Source organism: Salvelinus namaycush, chromosome 25 (assembly GCF_016432855.1).
Source record: "Salvelinus namaycush isolate Seneca chromosome 25, SaNama_1.0, whole genome shotgun sequence".
NCBI classification, from domain to species: domain Eukaryota; kingdom Metazoa; phylum Chordata; class Actinopteri; order Salmoniformes; family Salmonidae; genus Salvelinus; species Salvelinus namaycush.
The window spans coordinates 25,938,612-25,958,945 of record NC_052331.1 but is presented as its reverse complement, the minus strand read 5'-3'; the positions used below and the strand labels follow the sequence as shown (position 1 = coordinate 25,958,945).

Sequence of the window (20,334 nt, the reverse complement as noted above, 5' to 3'; positions counted from 1 at the left end):
TTGTGTACAGATCCTTGCGACATGGGGCTATGCATTATCATGCTGAAACATGAGGTGATGGCGGTGGATTAATGGCACGACAAGGGGCCTCAGGATCTCGTCACAGTATTCTGTGCATTTAAATTGCCATCGATAAAATCCAATTGTGTTTGTTGTCCATAGCTTATGCCTGCCCATACCATAACACCCCCGCCACCATGGGGCACTCTGTTCACAACATTGACATCAGCAAACCGCTTGCCCACACAACCCCATACACGCTGTCTGCCATCTACCTTCTTGTTTTAAGTGTCTTGTTTGTTACAGAAATTTTATTCTGAATGGGCTTCTGAATGTTACAGTTGAAACCGGGATTCCACCGTGAAGAGCACACTTCTCCAATGTACCAGTGGCCATCGACGGTGAGGATTCCCCCACTGTAGCCAGTTACGATGCCGAACAGCAGTCAGGTCAAGACCCTTGTGAGGACGACAAGCACGCAGATGAGCTTCCCTGAGACGATTTCTGACCGTTTGTGCAGAAATTATTCGGATGTGCAAACCCACAGTTTCACCAGCTGTCCGGGTGGCTGGTCTCAGACGATCCCGCAGGTGAAGAAGTCGGATGTGGAGGTCCTGGGCTGGCGTGGTTACACGTGGCCTTTTATTGTTCCCAGCACAAGGTGCACCTGTGTAATGATCGTGCTGTTTAATCAGCTTCTTGATATGCCACACCTGTCAGGTGGATGGATTATCTTGGAAAAGGAGAAATGCTCACTAATAGGGATGTAAACAAATTTGTGCACAACATTTAAAAGAAATACGCTTTTTGTGAGTATGGAACATTTCAGGGATCTTTTATTTCAGCTCATGAAACATGGGACCAACACTTTACATGTAGCATTAATATTTTAATTCAGTATAGTTCATAGATCAATAAGAAAGAGTTCCAAACCTCTCTTCCTTTCCCCACTTTGACCACTCCCAGACTATAACAATTCTTGCTTGAGAAATTGCTCTTCGCTAAGAAGCTATTTGTTTCTTTTTGATCATTTTAATTGAAAACAATCACTTAATTGTTACCCAGAAATGATTGGATATTGAGATAAAAACAGCTGCATTGGACCTTTAACTGTAGAAAACATGTGGGTAGCATAAGATAGGCAGTGAGTAGAAAGCTGGATTCCCTGAACATTCCCTGGACATTGTAACCTTGGATACATTCCACTGGATTCTCTCTAACAGTAAGATAAAGCAAGGACACAATAATTAACACACACACATGCAGCATGTAGCAATGTTAGGGTAATTTGTATTGGAACTTTAATAAAACATTTCAGAAATAAAATATTTGCGAAATGTGAATTTGATGAAATAAAAATACCCTTTAAAAACAAAGAGCACGGCGTGTTCTTACAACTAAGTGGGATGTTTGAAATTTTACAAAGATCTGACTGACATCATTCCCATAACACTGATGTTTATAACTGAAATGTAATCACCATTATTCAATGGAAGACGAGTTTGATCAAACCATCAAATTAGAAAAGGATTAAGGTGAGAATGATTTGACAGCAAAAAAGAAAGCTGGGGCTTTAGGTCAAGTAAAAAAACATTCAGAACCCCATTCAGAATTACATTTCTTTAACTGAAACAAGACACTTAAAACAAGAAGACAGTGAGTTATGTCTTATTTGGCATTGCTATTAATGAGGAGTTTAATAGGGACCTGAGTCTACTTTAAAACAAAAAAAATGTAAACCTGGAGCCCATAATACCACTACTGTAGTTGATGTTATTTCATTTATAAAGATTCACAAATATCGTGACAAACCCCAAAAATTATTCAACTGATTGTTCAGGTTGAAGAAAGTCATTGAAAAGAAACATGCCTTTGCTTCCAGACCTTTTCTGTCACTAAAATATGGCTTAAACAGAATCCATTGCCTACAAACTGTACACATTACAATTTATTGCTGTCCCAATGGCCAGCTATCGCTACATATCTTGTCCTATATCGACATCCAATTTCACCCTCAAAACAGAAAGAATGGCTCCACGGTTCTTTGAAAGGCACAACCACACCTTCAATGACCCTACCATTCAAGTGGCAAAAATTCAGTTTTAAAGGACTCTCTCAAGTTCCCCAAACAAGGTAAAACCCAAGTTTATACATACTGTACAATTCAAACAATGCATAGAAAAAGCAGTTAGTAAAACATACTGAAATAGTAGCAAAATGCACTGCTATCATTTGGCAACTAAAAAACCAAAGTGAACATAAAACACCCCTCCTTCCATATTCTTTTGCATACAGTGTTGTAATGACAGAGGAAGCTCCATCATTTGCCCTCGTATTTTGGATTGAAAACAGTTGTTACGGCACTCTTGTAGATGGGATTCACTCCCTGCAAAAGACAAGTAAAGAGAGAGAGTGAGGTAAAGGGTCACCATGAATACTATGTCTTTGTCCCAAATGTCCCTATATAGTGCTATACCTTTGACCAGAGCCCATAGGGGAATGAATAGGGTGCCATTTGGAATGTAGCCCAAAAAGAGAATAATTAGGTTGGAGCCACTTCACAAATCACAGTTTGGTTAAAATTAAATCAGATCCAGAGCAGCCGCTCCATGGTTTGGACAATATGATTTTCGACATTTTGTGAACAAAGCAGTCACATGTCCAATAATATTGCATGTTAATGGCACACACAACATGCAGTGAAATACATGTTAAACCGTAACCCATTTAATAGATGTGGTCGTCCCAATGCGATAGACCACCATTGCTTTTTTCTTTTTTTTCTTTCTGTTTTATTCAAAGTAAATTTCTTAGACAAATGTGTTGTTCAATTTGCCTCAGTACCATAAACCTTAAACTCACTGCTGAAATGAGAAAATAGTTCTCTTACAGCTTTTGTTTTGAAGAAGAGAATGAACATATGAGCTGAAACCAGGTATGGAAAAGATGCAACACTCAAGCACAAAACACTCCAAAGGGAAAGTAAAGTACATGCAGGAAGAAGGGAAAAGAAAGATGGGCAATACAAACGGAGCCTTATAGGACCATGCCTTTACGCCCATAGCTTGGGTTCTGGAACTTAGTAATAGGGCCCTTGTATATAGGATTCTCTTGCTGTGGTCGATAATGAGACAAACATGGGTTCGAGAAAAGAAAGACAAGAAAGAGCATTGTCACGACTTCCGCCGAAGTCGGCCCTTCTCCTTGTTCGGGTGGTGTTCGGCGGTCGACGTCACTGGCTTTCTAGTCACCACCGATCCATTTTTCAGTTTCGTTTTGTTTTGTCTGTATTACACACACCTGGTTTCAATTCCCCTATCATGTTCCCTATTTAACCCTCTGGCATACATTTCTGTTCTGTCCGTGATTGTTTGTTTCGTTAGTGGTTGTTGTTAGTGCTTGTGTGTTTGTTATATTCCCTTTGAGGAATTTTTGCTTATATTTTGAGTAAACGCTGTTGTTTTGCTCAACACCTGTGTCCTGCGCTTGACTCCGCTACATCTCTGCACACAACCCTGACAAGCATGAAAAGAAGGTGAAGCAGTGAAGGGTTTGAAACAAAGCATAAAGGCTTAGCCACCATTACCAGGAACTGGTATAAAGTAGAAGCCGCACAATTTGAAGAATGGCTAAGTATAATCCAATAAATGTTTAATATGGAAACTTGACATATGCCTTAAGACTCCAAAAACCTGTATTTGAAAGTAACTGGGAGAAATGGATATCATTCACAAATCAGGAAGACTTGATGAACTAATATCTTGTTAACAATACAACATCACAACTCTGTTTCGTTCTTTATATTATTCTGTACCTATTGGATGGCAAATTCTGTTTGTTTTAATTTATTCTTTAGTAAAAACAAACGTTTGTGTGTTTTTCTACTGTTTTTGCTAAACTGTCTTGGATAAAATCCAAGTATAAGTATTTAGCCTACTAAATAGTGTATATACAGAATACAAACATATCCAACCAAAATGGTTTAGCAAAGGCCATGCTCTTGAGACTGAGGGTCTGTCCCAAATAGCACCCTATTCCCATTATAGTGCACTTCCACAACTTTTGACCAGGTCCCACAGGGCTCTGTTCAAAAGTAGTCCACTCTATTGGGAATAGTGTGCCATTTGGGTCTAGACCAGAGGCTATAGTCTATCTCAGCACACACGTGCTCTGTCATTCTACTATGAACATGGAATACTGTTGCTATGACTTCAGAGCACACTGAGCAGCTCCATTGAGCTTCTTTTGGTAACATCAGCTTTATTGCCTATTATGGGCATGTAGTACTGATGAGTGAACAGATGGTGGCAGCACTGCTACCCTAGCCTAGCCTAGCCAGGGAAAGGCCCATAGAGCAAAGGTGAATAAAGTCTGTCTCAGCCTGAGCAGTGGCCTCTGTGCTGCAGTTGTTGGCACAGAACAGAAAGGAAAGGGGAGATTGAGCCAAAGAGATAACCAAGGCACACAGAATCCCCTCTGGACTTCAAAGGCACTGATATCTGCAATGTAAACAATAAAAAGCATCCACTGCAATTATTTTCTGAAAGCAAGTTTGTTGGTGTGATCCGACAGTATGCTGGTGTGATCCGCCTTACCGTGTCCCACTTCGCGTTCATTTTCTCCTTCTCGAACTTGGCAAACTCCCTGCGGTCATGGATGATCATGAGCAGCTTCCAGATGAGAAGGAGGGCCAGGCCGATCAGCACGATGCCCGCCACCACGCCAGCCACGATGGGGATGATGTCAGGACCCGCTGGGCACTCTGGAGCACAGAAGGGCACACACACACACACACGTGTAGAGTCAATGGCAACATTCTGCATTTACAGTTAATCACATACAATGGACATGGGCCTACACTGTGTGTGGTCCCTAATGGCATATTATTCCCTTTGTAGTGCACAACTTCCTTTTGTAGTACACTACTTTTGACCAGAGACCACAAGGCCCTAGTCAAAATGTGTGATTAGTGACACAGCCTGTAAAATGCTTTACAGACATCGAGCCATTAGGGCAGGCTATTCTTAAAATGGATAATCAAAGATTTGTATTTGTTTCAGAGAGTTGAGCAGCAACATCTGTCCACTCACCCAGAGTGTTGACCACGTAGACCTCTCTCTCTGTGTGGTTCCTGACGGCGTAGGTGTAGTAGAACCAGCAGTCGTTGGCGTCCCTCTCCTTACAGTGGGATAGGGGGTAGGACTGGTCAGCTGGCTGGGGCAGCTTATCCCGGTCCTTCACTCTGATCAGGTTGAAGTAGCTGCAGTCCCTCTCACACGTGTCCTTCTTCTCTCCTGTCTCAAAGGCCCGGCACTGAACACAGTCCCTGTAGAGGACAATCATCATTCAAACAAACGTTATTGTCCCAGAGCTAAATTTGGTCTGTAACATGATAAAAGTCCATACAAAAGACCTAAAAACAGATCACACAAACAAAAAGACTGCTTAGACACCCTGTGTTTCAGGCTCACTTGTGCTCAGCGCAGACTCCGGGGCAAGTGGGGCAGATCTCACAGGTGGGACCCTGGAACTTGGGGTTGGTGCACTTGCAGACGCCACACTCGCAGGTGCCCCGGCCATTACATATCTGCTTGTTGGCTGCTAGGCAGGTGGAGGTGTCCAGGGAACAGTCGCAGGCGCTGCCCGTGTAGTTGGCATCACAGATACACACCCTGCACTCACAACGTCCATGTCCTAGTAGAGGGGAGGGGGGGAGAAAATAAGAGGTTCAATCAATGCTAGGCCTACACAACTCAACCACCCATTTTGAAGAATCACCCAATCTAAAACATTTTCTTTCAGACCATGTCTGAGGAAAGGGGTGGAGAAAATGGAGGTTCGTTCAGTTGTTTATTCTATTAATTAGCCTACTCATAATGGCTGTGGTACTGTTACAGTATGCAGCAGTGTCCAATGAACTCAATGTGTCAACAAAAACTTGTATAAAAGTAGTCAAACCAAGGGGGCAAGCCACGGGTCCTACCTCCGCAGAGTTTGTTGTTGGAGCGGTCACAGTTGAAGTTGTCACACTCGCAGAACTTCCCACTGTAACGTTCTTCTGGGTTCTCTCTCTTTTTACACTCACAGGTTCCACACACACAGTCTCCGTTGTTGCTGCAGATGTCTGTACCGTTGTCCTTCCGACAGTTAGCGTCCAGGTCGTCCGTCCTCACCTCGTCTGTACTGCACTCACACAGTCTGCCAATACGGCCCTCGTTGCACCTGAGCAAAAGCAAGAGACTTAGTATGCGTCCCAAATGGCACCTGTATCAACACCCTAGGCCTGCAGGGCTCAGGTCAAAAGTAGTGCACTATATAGGGAATAGGGTGCCATTTGGGATGCACACATGCACTCAGCGTATAGTTTCAGAACAACATTTCACACCCCAAAAAGTAGAACTAAAACAACTGTTTTTATATCGTACCTGCAGGCTCCACACTCAAAGGTCCCGTTGCCATTGTGGCACATCTCGCTGAGAGGTTTTCCATCTTTGGAACATTCACATTCGCAGATGAAGATGAGGACGATCTCCACATTCTCAGTAAAACCCAGGGGCTTGATTGTAATGGTCTCGGACTTGCCTTGAGGCGGACACTTCTCGGACTTGATGGCAATCTCAAAGGACACCTAGATGATAGGAGGAAGGTATTAGGGCGATTCAGTCGAAAAGTCAACCTGTGCATGCACAAAATGTTAGTCATTTCCAAACTAAACGTCCATAATGCTGTATTGGTGCAAAAATGGTTTTGTTAGTCTAAATGCTATGTAAAATGGTTTTGTTACAGTCTAAATGCTATGTAAAATGGTTTTGTTACAGTCTAAATGCTATGTAAAATGATTGAGTTGTATAGTGCTATTCAACTGGTAATTTTCCATGACTGTTAAGTTTTCCTCTTCTCACAGGAGTGATTTGCTGCTGGCTCTTTATCTCTACGGGCTCCAGAGGCCTTGCTCAATGTTAAAATCTTCATGCAGCTGAATAGGCTCTTATTAACTGGATAATGACCTCTGCCTGATCCTTGGAACGAGTTTTCCTCAACAGCTGGAAACACCCGTTAGTAAACTCCTGGACACTGGCATTGAGAAAGGCCTCTTGAGCGGAATAGTTGACAATAAACAGTCTCAACGATATTCCCTCTTCTTGTTTTTCATTAGTAAACTCCTAAAATGTCTTGGATGGTTTATACCTTTTCCAGATGTAATACATTGACACATTTTTATTCTCAATCCATATTTCAATAGAGACCAGATGACTAAGGAAGGCTGTGCTAGCTCACACTTACCTCATCTCCAATGGAGATGTTAGAGCATTTTCTTCCATTCTCTCCTGTTCCTACCCAACCGTTCTTGCAGATGGACTTGTATGTTATGGATACACCTTCAGGCAGCTTGCCGTTTTCCAGAATGACTTCAGATGACAGAGACTATCACACGACATAGAGAATATCTTCAGATGACAGATGACAGAGACTATCACACAACATACAGAGAATATCTTCAGATGACAGAGACTATCACACGACAGAGAATATCTTCAGATGACAGATGACAGAGACTATCACACAACATACAGAGAATATCTTCAAATGACAGACACTATCACACGACATACAGAGAATATCTTCAGATGACAGAGACTATCACACGACATACAGAGAATATCTTCAGATGACAGACACTATCAAACCACCAGTGCTTGACCTGGGCAGGAGCTCACCAGAGCGGAGTACAAGCACCTCTAATGTTCTACTGCTTGAGTTCCTGTTCCTCTTCTAGAATATTAGATCAAAAGTATTGTGGAGCTCCTGCACCTAAATATAAACAGTACCGGCATCCAAAATGACTACCGGCACTTATTTCAGTACAAGTCAAGCACTGCAAACAACACACAGAGACAGAGATGACAGAGACTATCAAACATCCTACAGAGAATTTCAACAAAATATGTCAATAGAAGAACAGTAGTGCTCTATATAGGGAATAGGGTACAGTGCACTATATAGGGAATAGGGTCCAGTGCACTATATATGGAATAGGGTCCAGTGCACTATATATGGAATAGGGTCCAGTGCACTATATAGGGAATAGGGTCCCATTTGGGAACCATCCCAGGTATTTATTTCCTGCACAGTAATTATTAGCTTTACATCAAACAGCCATTCCAAGTCAAAGTTATGGAGTTAAACTCACGTTGTAAGAATCGATAATGAGCTTGATGACATTGCTGGAGTTGGAGGACAGGGTTCCTACTGCAGACTTGGGGATGAGGTTCTTCAGTTCTTTGTAAACAGGCTGGAATTCCTCAGTAACAGCAAAAATGGTCTGAATGTTGTTGTCGCTCAGTTTCTGGACCAAATGGGCAATGGAGGGATAGTCCTGTCAATTGAAAAGAAATGCAAGATGAAAATGTCAAAAACAAAGATCCAATGATCCATACCACTGAGACATGTGCCAGTCATACAGCATGTTATACCATATACTAGGGGTAGGCAACTAGATTCAGCCGATTTTTGTCAGAGTGGATGGTAGGGGGGCCGGAACATATTTGTAATAATTTGTACACTGCAAATTGACCACAACTAAGCCCAAAAGTGTAATGTATTTGAGAAAAACAATAATTTCATACTTCGATAACATTGAGACACGATCACGTCTCTTTTTTTATTTGCGGGAATACTTGGGAACAGATTTCCTAAATATATATATTTGCCGAATTCCTTGTGATTTCAGTCTTTTTTGACCATAAACAAACCAAAAATGTTTTACTAAAAATATTGGGGGGGCCACCCAAGAAAAACACTTGCGGGGCGGTTTTGATCCTCGGGCCGCCTGTTGCCGACCCTTGCCATATATGATACGTTAACTTTATTAGGGCTGTCCCCGACTAAAAAATATTGGTCGACCAAGAGTTGTCTGTTTTTTCAATCGATTGGTCGAAATTTTAAAACGTGCATTTTTCCATATATTGACAAATCCTATGTGTTTAAATCAAATCAGCTATATTCACTGAGGTTTTCTGATGCCTTAAGCACACTGTTTGATTAAATAATTAAGACTCACAAATGACTAAAGGGAGTCCGACCAGCAATTGATTTGATTGTGCCGGCCTGGCTCAAAAAAAGACAGTGAGTGACTGTGTGACTAGCACCCATTGTCTCTCTCTCCTTCCTGCTGCAGTGACCACCACAGAACATTAAAGTGTTTATCACGCTGTCCATGTTGCAACATAATAACAGTCATTTCTGACTGAAAAGTTCTGTTACCGAAATCCCTAATTTGTTTAGGAAAAACATTCCCTAATCCCTCAACCCTTGCTCTCTTTACGTGACACATGTAGGCTATGTATCGCATGCACGTGACCAAAGACCTATTTGCATGGGACTAGTATTACTAGAGAACGTTGGTTATGTAATTATTACTCCAGGATGTCCGTTATTCCAAAGGATGATTCGGATAGGATAATTTTTTTACAAACTGCCCCTTGTAATTCTTTCTTTTCCTTCTATAAATGGACAGTTATGATGGAAGCCTGGAGGTTTTTATTCTAGATACAGTACATGATACATGAATATACAGTATTTCAACATGTCCAGGTGATCAAATCAAATCACATTTTGTTTGTCACATACACAGATGTTAATGCGAGTGTAGCGAAATGCTTGTGCTTCTAGTTCCGACCATGCAGTAATATCTAACAAGTAATCTAACCTAACAATTTCACAACAACTACCTTATACACACACAAGTGTAAAGGAATGAATAAGAATATGTACATAAAAATATATGAATGAGTGATGGCCGAACGGCATAGGCAAGATGCAGTAGGTGGTATAGAGTACAGTATATACATATGAGATGAGTAATGTAGGGTATGAAAACATTATATAAAGTAGCATTGTTTAAAGTGGCTAGTGATACATGTATTACATCCATTTTTCCATTATTAAAGTGGCTAGAGTTGAGTCAGTATGTTGGCAGCAGCCACTCAATGTTAGTGATGGCTGTTTAACAGTCTGATGGCCTTGAGATAGAAGCTGTTTTTCAGTCTCTCGGTCCCCACTTTGATGCACCTGTACTGACTTCGCCTTCTGGATGATAGCGGGGTGAACAGGCAGTGGTTCGGGTGGTTGTTGTCCTTGATGATCTTTTTGGCCTTCCTGTGACATCGGGTGCTGTAGGTGTCCTGGAGGGCAGGTAGTTTGCCCCCGGTGATGTGTTGTGCAGACCTCACTACCCTCTGGAGAGCCTTACGGTTATGGGCGGAGCAGTTGCCGTACCAGGCGGAGATATAGTCCGACAGGATGCTCTCGATTGTGCATCTGTAAATGTTTGCGAGTGTTTTTGGTGACAAGCCAAATTTTTTCAGCCTCCTGAGGTTGAAGAGGCGCTGCTGCACCTTCTTCACCACGCTGTCTGTGTGGGTGGACCATTTCAGTTTGTCCGTGATGTGTACGCCGAGGAACTTAAAACTTGCCACCCTCTCCACTACTGTCCCGTCAATGTGGATAGGGGGCTGCTCCCTCTGCTGTTTCCTGAAGTCCACGATCATCTCCTTTGTTTTGTTGACATTGAGTGGGAGGTTATTGTCCTGACACCACACTCCGAGGGCCCTCACCTCCTCCCTGTAGGCCGTCTCGTCGTTGTTGGTAATCAAGTCTACCACTGTAGTGTCGTCTGCAAACTTGATGATTGAGTTGGAGGCGTGCATGGCCACGCAGTCGTGGGTGAACAGGGAGTACAGGAGAGGGCTGAGAACGCACCCTTGTGGGGCCCCAGTGTTGAGGATCAGCGGGGTGGAGATGTTGTTACCTACGCTCACCACCTGGGGGCGACCCGTCAGGAAGTCCAGGACCCAGTTGCACAGGGCGGGGTCGAGACCCTGGGTCTCGAGCTTAATGACGAGTTGAGGGTACTATGGTGTTAAATGCTGAGCTGTAATCGATGAACAGCATTCCTACATAGGTATTCCTCTTGTCCAGGTGGGTTAGGGCAGTGTGCAGTGTGATTGCGATTGCGTCGTCTGTGGACCTATTGGGGCGGTAAGCAAATTGGAGTGGGTCTAGGGTGTCAGGTAGGGTGGAGGTGATATGGTCCTTGACTAGTCTCTCAAAGCACTTCATGACAGAAGTGAGTGCTACAGGGCGGTAGTCACAATTTCCAGTTACCTAAGCTTTCTTGATAGGGCCACACTGATAACTCCAGCTTGGTTCCAAAGTTTCTAAACCATACCAAACCATCTTTGGTATAGTGTCGCCATAATATTTGAATTGAGGAAGTCTGATCATAATCATTAGGATATTTTATAGATCCGCAGTACGTCCTAAATGCCCCCCAGCCTTCAGTGCAATTGCACTTGAGATGTGTTTTAAGGCAATGGATGAGAAAGTTAATTTATCATTTCCAAACGTTTAGGTCAGTTGTATGCTGCTATGCGATCTATTAACAGCAAGGGTTGCATTAAATAGGCTCAATATTTTTTACTGATGCATGTGGCAATATTCAATTCATACGCACAAAACATATAAACAAAAGCATTCACTGTGAAAGTTGATAGGCTACATGTAGGCCACAAGCGACAGCTGTCAAACTCCGACATTTCTCTCAAAACACAGCCATGTAAAAAATTCCTGGCATTGTAGATTCGGACGGGACTAAAATTACAGAGGTTGTGTTTTGTGCTCGTGCACATAATTACAGTTGAAGTCGGAAGTTTACATGCACTTAGGTTGGAGTCATTAACACTCGTTTTTCAACCACTCCACAAATTTCTTGTTAACAAACTATAGTTTTGGCAAGTCGGTGAGGACATCTACTTTGTGCATGACACAAGTCAGTTTTCCAATAATTGTTTACAGACAGATTATTTCACTTATAATTCACTATATCACAATTCCGGTGGGTCAAAAGTTTACATGCACTAAGTTGACTGTGCCTTTAAACAGCTTGGAAAATTCCAGAAAATTATGTCATGCTTTAGAAGTTTCTGAGAGGCTAAATTACATCATTTGAGTCAATTGGAGGTGTACCTGTGGATGTATTTCAAGGCCTACCTTCAAACTCAGTGCCTCTTTGCTTGACATCATGGGAAAATCCAAAGAAATCTGCCAAGACCTCAGAAAAAGAATTGTAGACCTCCACAAGTCTGGTTCATCCTTGGGAGTAATTTCCAAATGCCTGAAGGTACCACATTCATCTGTACAAACAATAGTACGCAAGTATAAACACCATGGGACCACGCAGCCGTCATACCGCTCAGGAAGGATCTCTAGAGATTAACGTATTTTGGTGCGAAAAGTGCAAATCAATCCCAGAACAACAGCAAAGGACCATGTGAAGATGCTGGAGGAAACAGGTACAAAAGCATCTATATTCACAGTAAAACGAGTCCTATATCGACATAACCTGAAAGGCCGCTCAGCAAGGAAGAAGCCACTACTCAAAAACCGCCATAAGAAAAGCCAGACTACGGCTTGCAACTGCACATGAGAACAAAGATCGTACATTTTGGAGAAATGTCCTCTGGTCTGATGAAACAAAAGTAGAACTGTTTGGCCATAATGACCATCGTTATGTTAGGAGGAAAAAGGGGGAGGCTTTCAAGCCGAAGAACACCATCCCAACCGTGAAGCACGGGGATGGCAGCATCATGTTGTGGGGGGTGCTTTGTTGCAGGAGGGTCTGGTGCACTTCACAAAATAGATGAAATCATGAGGTAGGAAAATTATGTGGATATATTGAAACAACATCTCAAGACATCAGTCAGTAAGTTAAAGCTTGGTCGCAAATGGGTCTTCCAAATGGACAATGACCCCAAGCATTCTTCCAAAGTTGTGGCAAAATGTCTTAAGGACAACAAAGTCAATGTATTTGAGTGGCCATCACAAATCCCTGACCTCAATCCTATAGAAAATTTGTGGGCAGAACTGAAAAAGTGTGTGTGAGCAAGTAGGTCTACAAACCTGACTCAGTTACACCAGCTCTGTCAGGAGGAATGGGCCAAAATTCCCCCAACTTATTGTGGGAAGCTTGTGGAAGGCTACCTGAAACGTTTGACCCAAGTTAAACAATTTAAAGGCAATGCTACCAAATACTAATTGAGTGTATGTAAACTTCTCACCCACTGGGAATGTGATGAAAGAAATAAAAGCTAAAATAAATCATTCTCTTTACTATTATTCTGACATTGCACATTCTTAAAATAAAGTGGCGATCCTAACTGACTTAAAACAGGGAATTTTTACTAGGATTAAATGTCAGGAATTTTGAAAAACTGAGTTTAAATGTATTTGGCTAAGGTGTATGTAAACTTCCGACTTCAACTGTACATTATCCGACCTCCCCCACTAAAACTAATCCAGTCTGAATAGGGCACAATAGGGTCTGACCTTTGCATATCATAATCACATCAATAAATTGGTTGGATGCAGAGGACGTGGCAAATATTCTAGAAACGGGGGAATGTTTACTTGTTGCTCAGGAGGTAAAGGGAAAGTCAGATGTGTGGAATAAATTGGACTAGTTCTGGAAAATACTGGAGATCAAGCAAAAGAAGGTAAAGAGCAAGCGCTGCATGCACATTATGTGTGCCAAACAGGTGCTGTTAGATTACAATATAATACATGTAAACACTAAATAAATTACAAGCGTAACAGAGAGTCTGTTGTAAAGTTTTTTGTTTGTTAAGCCTTTATTACAGCAAAGACGAAAAACAGTCGCATTCATTCGTGAATGCAATTTCCGAAATGGAACGGTTTATTTATTGTTTAAGGTAATTATTCAAGGCTGGCTTTATTTTATTTTAAAACAAAAATGCTTGATTGCATTTCAAATCATGAATGACTCGTATGCTGTGCGATGACATTAACAAATTAATGATTGATTGATACAGTAGCCTATATAAGTATTGAAATATAGGCCTAAGTAAGTTACGGTATTAAGACTTAACAGGTTGTGCTCTTAGGCCTACAGCTCAATGGTGGTTATACAAGGCTGCTATACTAAGCCTACTAATGATCATGGCATTACTTAGGATCATAATGAGAAGAAGAAAGGGATCAAGAAAAAGGAGCGTTATTATTATAAATATAATTTTTCTGACAATTTGGAACAGTGTAAACAACACTAAATAAATGATAAATAATACCAGAGAGGCTGTTCTAATGAAATAAAGTGTAAAGCCTTTATTACAGCAAAGCAAAGATTAAAAATAGCCAAATGATTTACTTGACATGTCATTGTGTGAGGCTTGGTACTCACGGAATCAGTAGGCTATTAATAACTCACTCAAACAGGCAACAGAAGCAGGGTCTGTCTTATTTCTGTAGAAATATTGCCAGGCACAATTAACAGTTTGGCTATTGATTATAGACCTAATTAGGTTGGTGTTTCCTCTCTCCTCACTGTTCAATAAGGGCTGATTTCTCATCTCCTCATTCTGCTGCTGCCTCCACTGCATTGTTCTCAACACCAATATGCTGGTTAACTTTGCTATTATGCACATAGCAAGTTGGTCTAGGAAAAGGCGCCAATTCAACAGCGCACTGATGTGGTTCTGAACCACGGACAGCGACCACTATCCAACGTGGGAGAAAGCTTATTTTTTATAAAATAATATTATATTATTAGTGTTGCACCATTGTTCTTATGTAATATAACCATATACAATTTCAGGAGCACATGTTTTAGAGTGATGGATTGTGCCAACCCCACAGCCTCCACAATGGATCAGTCCACTCAGACAGGCGCGAATCCGACATGTGTCTTGTACACCATGATATTATTATTATAATATTTTTTGCTACTGCTCAACTAAAGAAATATCGGTCGACCAACAGCCCATTGACCCAATAATCGACCGGTCAACTAAATGGGGTCATCCCTAAACTTTATTGTCCGTGTACATGGAAAGTCATTTTGTGAGGTCAGCATGCAAAATAAACAAAATCAATACACTACAATTTAAAAAAATGCAATACAAAATGTCTGGAAAGTATAGAGTAAGTAGAGAAACACATACGTAGTAATGGCTCATGGTGTACATGTTGTTCTCCAGATGACACTTCCCATCGTTGGGCAGAACGATGCCGCCCAGCTTGCCGTCTCCAGCAAAGTGGAAGCCAGCGTCAGTGGAGAACACCAGCAGACGTGTGACGTTCCTCCAGCCAATGGCATCCTGCAGGGGGAGGGGTAAAAACACATCCAATTAGAGCCCCCAAAAGAAAACAAATGCATCCAACTTTATCAGTGAATCCTAATTATTTGTTGTAATGCTTTGGACTGACTGGTATTATCTCAATCATGAACCATTCTAGCCGATTATGAAGCTTTCTGTACTTCTGGGCTGGTATTTATAAAGTGTATTCGATAAGGAGTGCTGATCTTGGATCAGGTCCCCCCGTCCATGTAATCTTATTCATCATGGTCAAAAAGGCTAAATTGATCCTAGATCAGTACTCCTACTCTGAGATGCTTTATGATTACAGGCCCTGAAGTGAGACTATCCCACTATGGCCCAGGTCAGGTCACTCACCCCACAGACGGCCACCTGCATGATGGCATCGAATCCTCCCTCAGGGGAGTCCAGGTTTCCAGAGATCTGCTGCTTACTGACCAGGTTGTTGAACTCCTCCCCGTTCTCAGTCAGCTTCAGCACGTTCTTATAGCTGAAGGGGCTGGTGCAGGTGTCGTTGGTGTTGGTGCAGGGGTTCAGCAGTCTGGCTGGGGTAGTACTGATGTATGGCATCACCGTCTTCTCCACAAAGGAGCCAAAACCTGGTCAGGAAAAGAGCCAATGTTGAGAAGAACAACAAGATACTTCATTGATCCATGTTCCTTGCAGTCCATTGAAATCTGTATTTATCTCTGATCCCAACCCCTTACAAAATACACAAACACAGGTTGGAACAGAGGATAGCCACAGTGAAGTATCCAATGAGCGGTTTTACCTTCCTTCTTTCTGAATGACCTTACTTTGAACATTTTGAGTATGTGAAGCTTAATGTCTTTTACCGATCTTGAAGTCTGAGGTGACCTCCTTCATCTCACGCATCAGGTCAGTCCCCAGATTCTTGACGTTCTCCAAATCGTCTTTCATGGAGAAGGAGAGATCCATCAAGTAGTAGAGGTCGATGGGGTAGTCCTCTGCCCTCTTGAACTTCAACTTAACGGTCTGGGCCTCACCTTCATGTGAGAAAGGAATGGAACAGATTCAGAGAACATGAAGACTCTTCATCATTCAATATTTTACAAACATCAACAGGATTCTGCCTGAAAACTTGGATTCAGAAATTGACTGCATGTGAATGGTAAGTTCAAGAAAGATTGCATATTCTAATATGCCCTGTTTAGATAAAGTATCATATAGCTAGCTACATGGCCAATGAGCTGGTCAGGTCAGGAGGCAGGGCCCATATTCACAAAACCTCAGAGTAGGAGTGCTGATCGAGGATCAGGTCCTCCATGTCCATCTTATTCGTTATGATCTAAAAGGTCAAACTGATCCAATATCAGCACAGGTCAGGAGTCAGGTCATTACCGGATCGGAGGTTGAGGGTGAGTTTCTGAGGCTGGATCTGAGTGATCTGGTCAGCCTTCAGCTTCTCTGCCATGTCCTTCTTGCGGTTGGTGACAGGCTTGTTCTTGGTGATGGAGGTGCTGCCCCGGGGGTTCTCAATCTTGGCCTTAGTGCAGCCCTTCGTGATCAGGGACTGTAGCTCATCACAGCGTGCGGACTTAGACTCTCCCTGCTTCAGGAAGTCCTGCACAGAGACAAATATGACAAATAACCTACATTTTCTTGTTTTTTATGTTATTTGTAATTACTTATTTGATTGGTTTTCAAAATAGTCAACATACACATGATGAAGCACTCATTGTGATATGACATTTCTGATGTCTTTCTTTTGCAGTAGGAAGAAGGAGCAAGTTCGGTCAGAAGTTCAGTCAGATCCATGAGTGGTTTCAAGTTGGGTGGAAAATATGGTGGGTGCTGTTGAGTGGGTGAAGGTAACCCGAAGTGAATTGTCATGTTTGTTTGCGTTTCTTCAGATCAGAGAGAGCAGTGCGATGCAACTTGGGGAAAGATCTGTATCTTGCTTTGCGCTAAGGTACAGGGCACCATTAAAGGGAGGGATTTCTGGGATACCGTTAAGTGTGGAGGTGGAGCAATTGAAGTTGAAGATTCCTGGTGTTTGTGACGCCTGCTGTTTGGTGTGACTCAGACCCAGTGGAGAGCGTGATGAAACAGGTGACAGCCTGCTATTTTGAACTTTGATTTAGTCTTTACCTGATAAAGTAATGTTAGGATATATGAGTTATGCTGTTAGAACTTTTGTGCCGACTACACTGCGGTGTTCTAGGTGTCACGTTTATGGGCATGTAGAAGCAGTGTGTAGTAGGGAGATTCCAAAACGTGGGAAATGTGCAGAGATGGGATAGAGGAGTGTGTAGTTTCGGTGGGAAAAGCTGTGTCAACTTGTAGGGGTGCTCATGTTGCTGGGGATCAGCGGTGTTCGGTGCGAGAAAGGAAGGTTGAGGTTGCCAGCCTCAGAGTAGTGCAGAAGGTGTGGTATGCTGAGGCAGTGAGGAAAATAGAGGAGGGAGGATGAAGGGTAAGGGATTCTGAGAGGATCCCTGTGAATAGTACATCTGTACCAGAACAGAGGTTTGGGCCAATGAGTGATATACACTACATGAGCCAAAGTATGTGGACACCTACTCGTCGAACATCTCATTCCAAAATCATGGGCAATAATATGGAGTTGGTCGACCCTTAGCTGCTATAACAGCCTCCACTCTTCTGGGAAGGCTTTCCATTAGATGTTGGAACATCGCTGCAGGGACTTGCTTCCATTCAGCCACAAGAGCATTAGTGAGGTTGGACACTGATGATGGGTGATTAGGCCTGGCTCGCAGTCTGCGTTCCAATTCATCCCAAAGGTGTTAGATGGGGATGAGGTTAGGGCTCTGTGCAGGCAAGTCAAGGTATTCCACACTGATCTCAACAAACCGTTGAGTTGTTATTTTACCTGAAATGCACAAGGATCTCTACTCCAACAATTAATCCACACATAAAACGGTATACCGAATCGTTTCTAGTCATCTCTCCTCCTTCCAGGCTTTTTCATCTTTGAACTAATATGGTGATTGGCATTAACACTTTCATAGTATTACCATGACAACTGGCAAAACAGTTAGTCTTTCAATCACCCACGTGGGTATAACCAATGAGGAGATGGCACGTGGGTACCTGCTTCTATAAACCAATGAGGAGATAGGAGAGGCAGGACTTGCAGAGCGATCTGCGTCAGAAATAGGAATTACTTCCATTTTAGCCCTTGGCAACACAGACGCTCGTTGGCGCACGCGATGCGAGCGGTGTGGTCAGCCTATAACATGGACGATGCTGGGACAATTTTGCGCCACCTCATGGGTCTCCCGGTCGCGGCAGGCTGTGACACAGCCTGGGATCAAACCCGGTACTGTATTGACACCTCAAGCACTGCGATGCAGTGCCCTAGACCCCTGCACCACTTGGGCGGCCCGGGGTACGAGATTTGACTTGTGTTGAGTGGTAGTGTACTGTCCTCTCAGGCCGTTGGCCTGGGGTAGGATCAGATAGGGTTAAAGTAGTGGAATAAGGTGATGGTTGTAATGAGTATTGGGTTAGTTGGTAGGGTAATGTCAAGTTGTCTAGGTGTTATAATTATTTCAGCTCTGCCCAAACTTGAAAACGGCTTGCTCAACACGTGAAGGATGCAAAGGGACAACTCAATTCCTTTTTCGTGTTTTATTATGGTTTTGATGCCATTTGTTGAATATGTTGAAACAGTTGATTTGTTGAATAGAGTAGTTGAATGACAGAGGAATAAGGAATAGGATGGCACATCAATGCGAGCTGTGGCAAGAAGGTTTGCTGTGTCAGTCAGCGTAGTGTCCAGAGCATGGAGGCGCTACCAGGAGACAGGCCAGTACATCAGGAGACGTGGAGGAGGCCGTAGGAGGGCAACAACCCAGCAGCAGGACCGCTACCTCCGCCTTTGTGCAAAGAGTAGCATTGCCAGAGCCCTGCAAAATGACCTCCAGCAGGCCACAAATGTGCATGTGTCAGCATATGGTCTCACAAGGGCTCTGAGGATCTCATCTCAGTACCTAATGGCAGTCAGGCTACCTCTGGCGAGCACATGGAGGGCTGTGCGGCCCCACAAAGTGCCATCCTGGATGAGCTGCACTACCTGAGCCACTTGTGTGGGTTGTAGACTCCGTCTCATGTTACCACTAGAGTGAGAGCACCGCCAGCATTCAAAAGTGACCAAAACATCAGCCAGGAAGCATAGGAACTGAGAAGTGGTCTGTGGTCACCACCTGCAGAATCACTCCTTTATTGGGGGTGTCTTGCTAATTGCCTATAATTTCCACCTTTTGTCTATTCCATTTGCACAACAGCATGTGCAATTTATTGTCAATCAGTGTTGCTTCCTAAGTGGACAGTTTGATTTCACAGAAGTGTGATTGTCTTGGAGTTACATTGTGTTGTTTAAGTGTTCCCTTTATTTTTTTGAGCAGTGTATATATATATACACAGTTGAAGTCGGAAGTTTACATACGCTTAGGTTGGAGTCATTAAAACTTGTTTTTAAACCACTCCACACATTTCTTGTTAACAAACTATAGTTTTGGCAAGTCGGTTAGGACATCTACTTTGTGCACGACACAACAAATCTTCCAACAATTGTTTACAGACAGATTCCAGAAAATTATGCCATGGATTTAGAAGCTTCTGATAGGCTAATTGACATCATTTGAGTCAATTGGAAGTGTACCTGTGGGTGTATTTCAAGGCCTACCTTCAAACTCAGTGCCTCTTTGCTTGACATTATCACTTAGCAAAACTATAGTTTGTTAACAAGAAATTTGTGGAGTGGTTGAAAAACGAGTTCTAATGACTCCAACCTAAGTGTATGTAAACTTCTGACTTCAACTGTATAAATACATAAATATATATATATACAGTACCGGTCAAACGTTTGTACACACCTACTCATTCAAGGGTTTTTCTTAATTTTGACAATTTTCTATATTGTAGAATAATAGTGAAGACATCAAACCTATGAAATAACACACATGGAGTCATGTAGTAACCAAAAAAGTGTTAAATATTTTATATTTGAGATTCTTCAAAGTAGCCACCCTTTGCCTTGATTACAGCTTTGCACACTCTTGGCATTCTCTCAACCAGCTTTATGAGGTAGTCACCTGGAATGCATTTCAATGAACAGGTGTGCCTTAAGTTTATTTATGGGATTTATTTCCTTCTTAATGCGTTTGAGCCAATC

General features: G+C 42.5%; 1 protein-coding gene across 1 annotated transcript in view; it reads right to left on the bottom strand.

Annotated features, from left to right (window-relative positions):
• Window positions 1–823: 823 nt before the first annotated feature.
• Window positions 824–20,334, bottom strand: part of LOC120020400 (integrin beta-1-like) — a 33,563-nt gene continuing 14,052 nt past the window's right edge. Inside the window, exons 4-15 of the mRNA XM_038964030.1 lie at window positions 16,536–16,758; window positions 16,010–16,180; window positions 15,531–15,772; window positions 15,018–15,173; window positions 8,192–8,377; window positions 7,285–7,425; window positions 6,426–6,628; window positions 5,984–6,222; window positions 5,472–5,694; window positions 5,091–5,326; window positions 4,596–4,762; window positions 824–2,386 (exon numbers count right to left, since the gene is read on the bottom strand). Of these exons, the coding sequence (XP_038819958.1) occupies window positions 2,321–2,386; window positions 4,596–4,762; window positions 5,091–5,326; window positions 5,472–5,694; window positions 5,984–6,222; window positions 6,426–6,628; window positions 7,285–7,425; window positions 8,192–8,377; window positions 15,018–15,173; window positions 15,531–15,772; window positions 16,010–16,180; window positions 16,536–16,758 (2,253 nt within the window). The 3' untranslated portion in view covers window positions 824–2,320. The remainder of the gene's footprint in view (window positions 2,387–4,595; window positions 4,763–5,090; window positions 5,327–5,471; window positions 5,695–5,983; window positions 6,223–6,425; window positions 6,629–7,284; window positions 7,426–8,191; window positions 8,378–15,017; window positions 15,174–15,530; window positions 15,773–16,009; window positions 16,181–16,535; window positions 16,759–20,334) is intronic.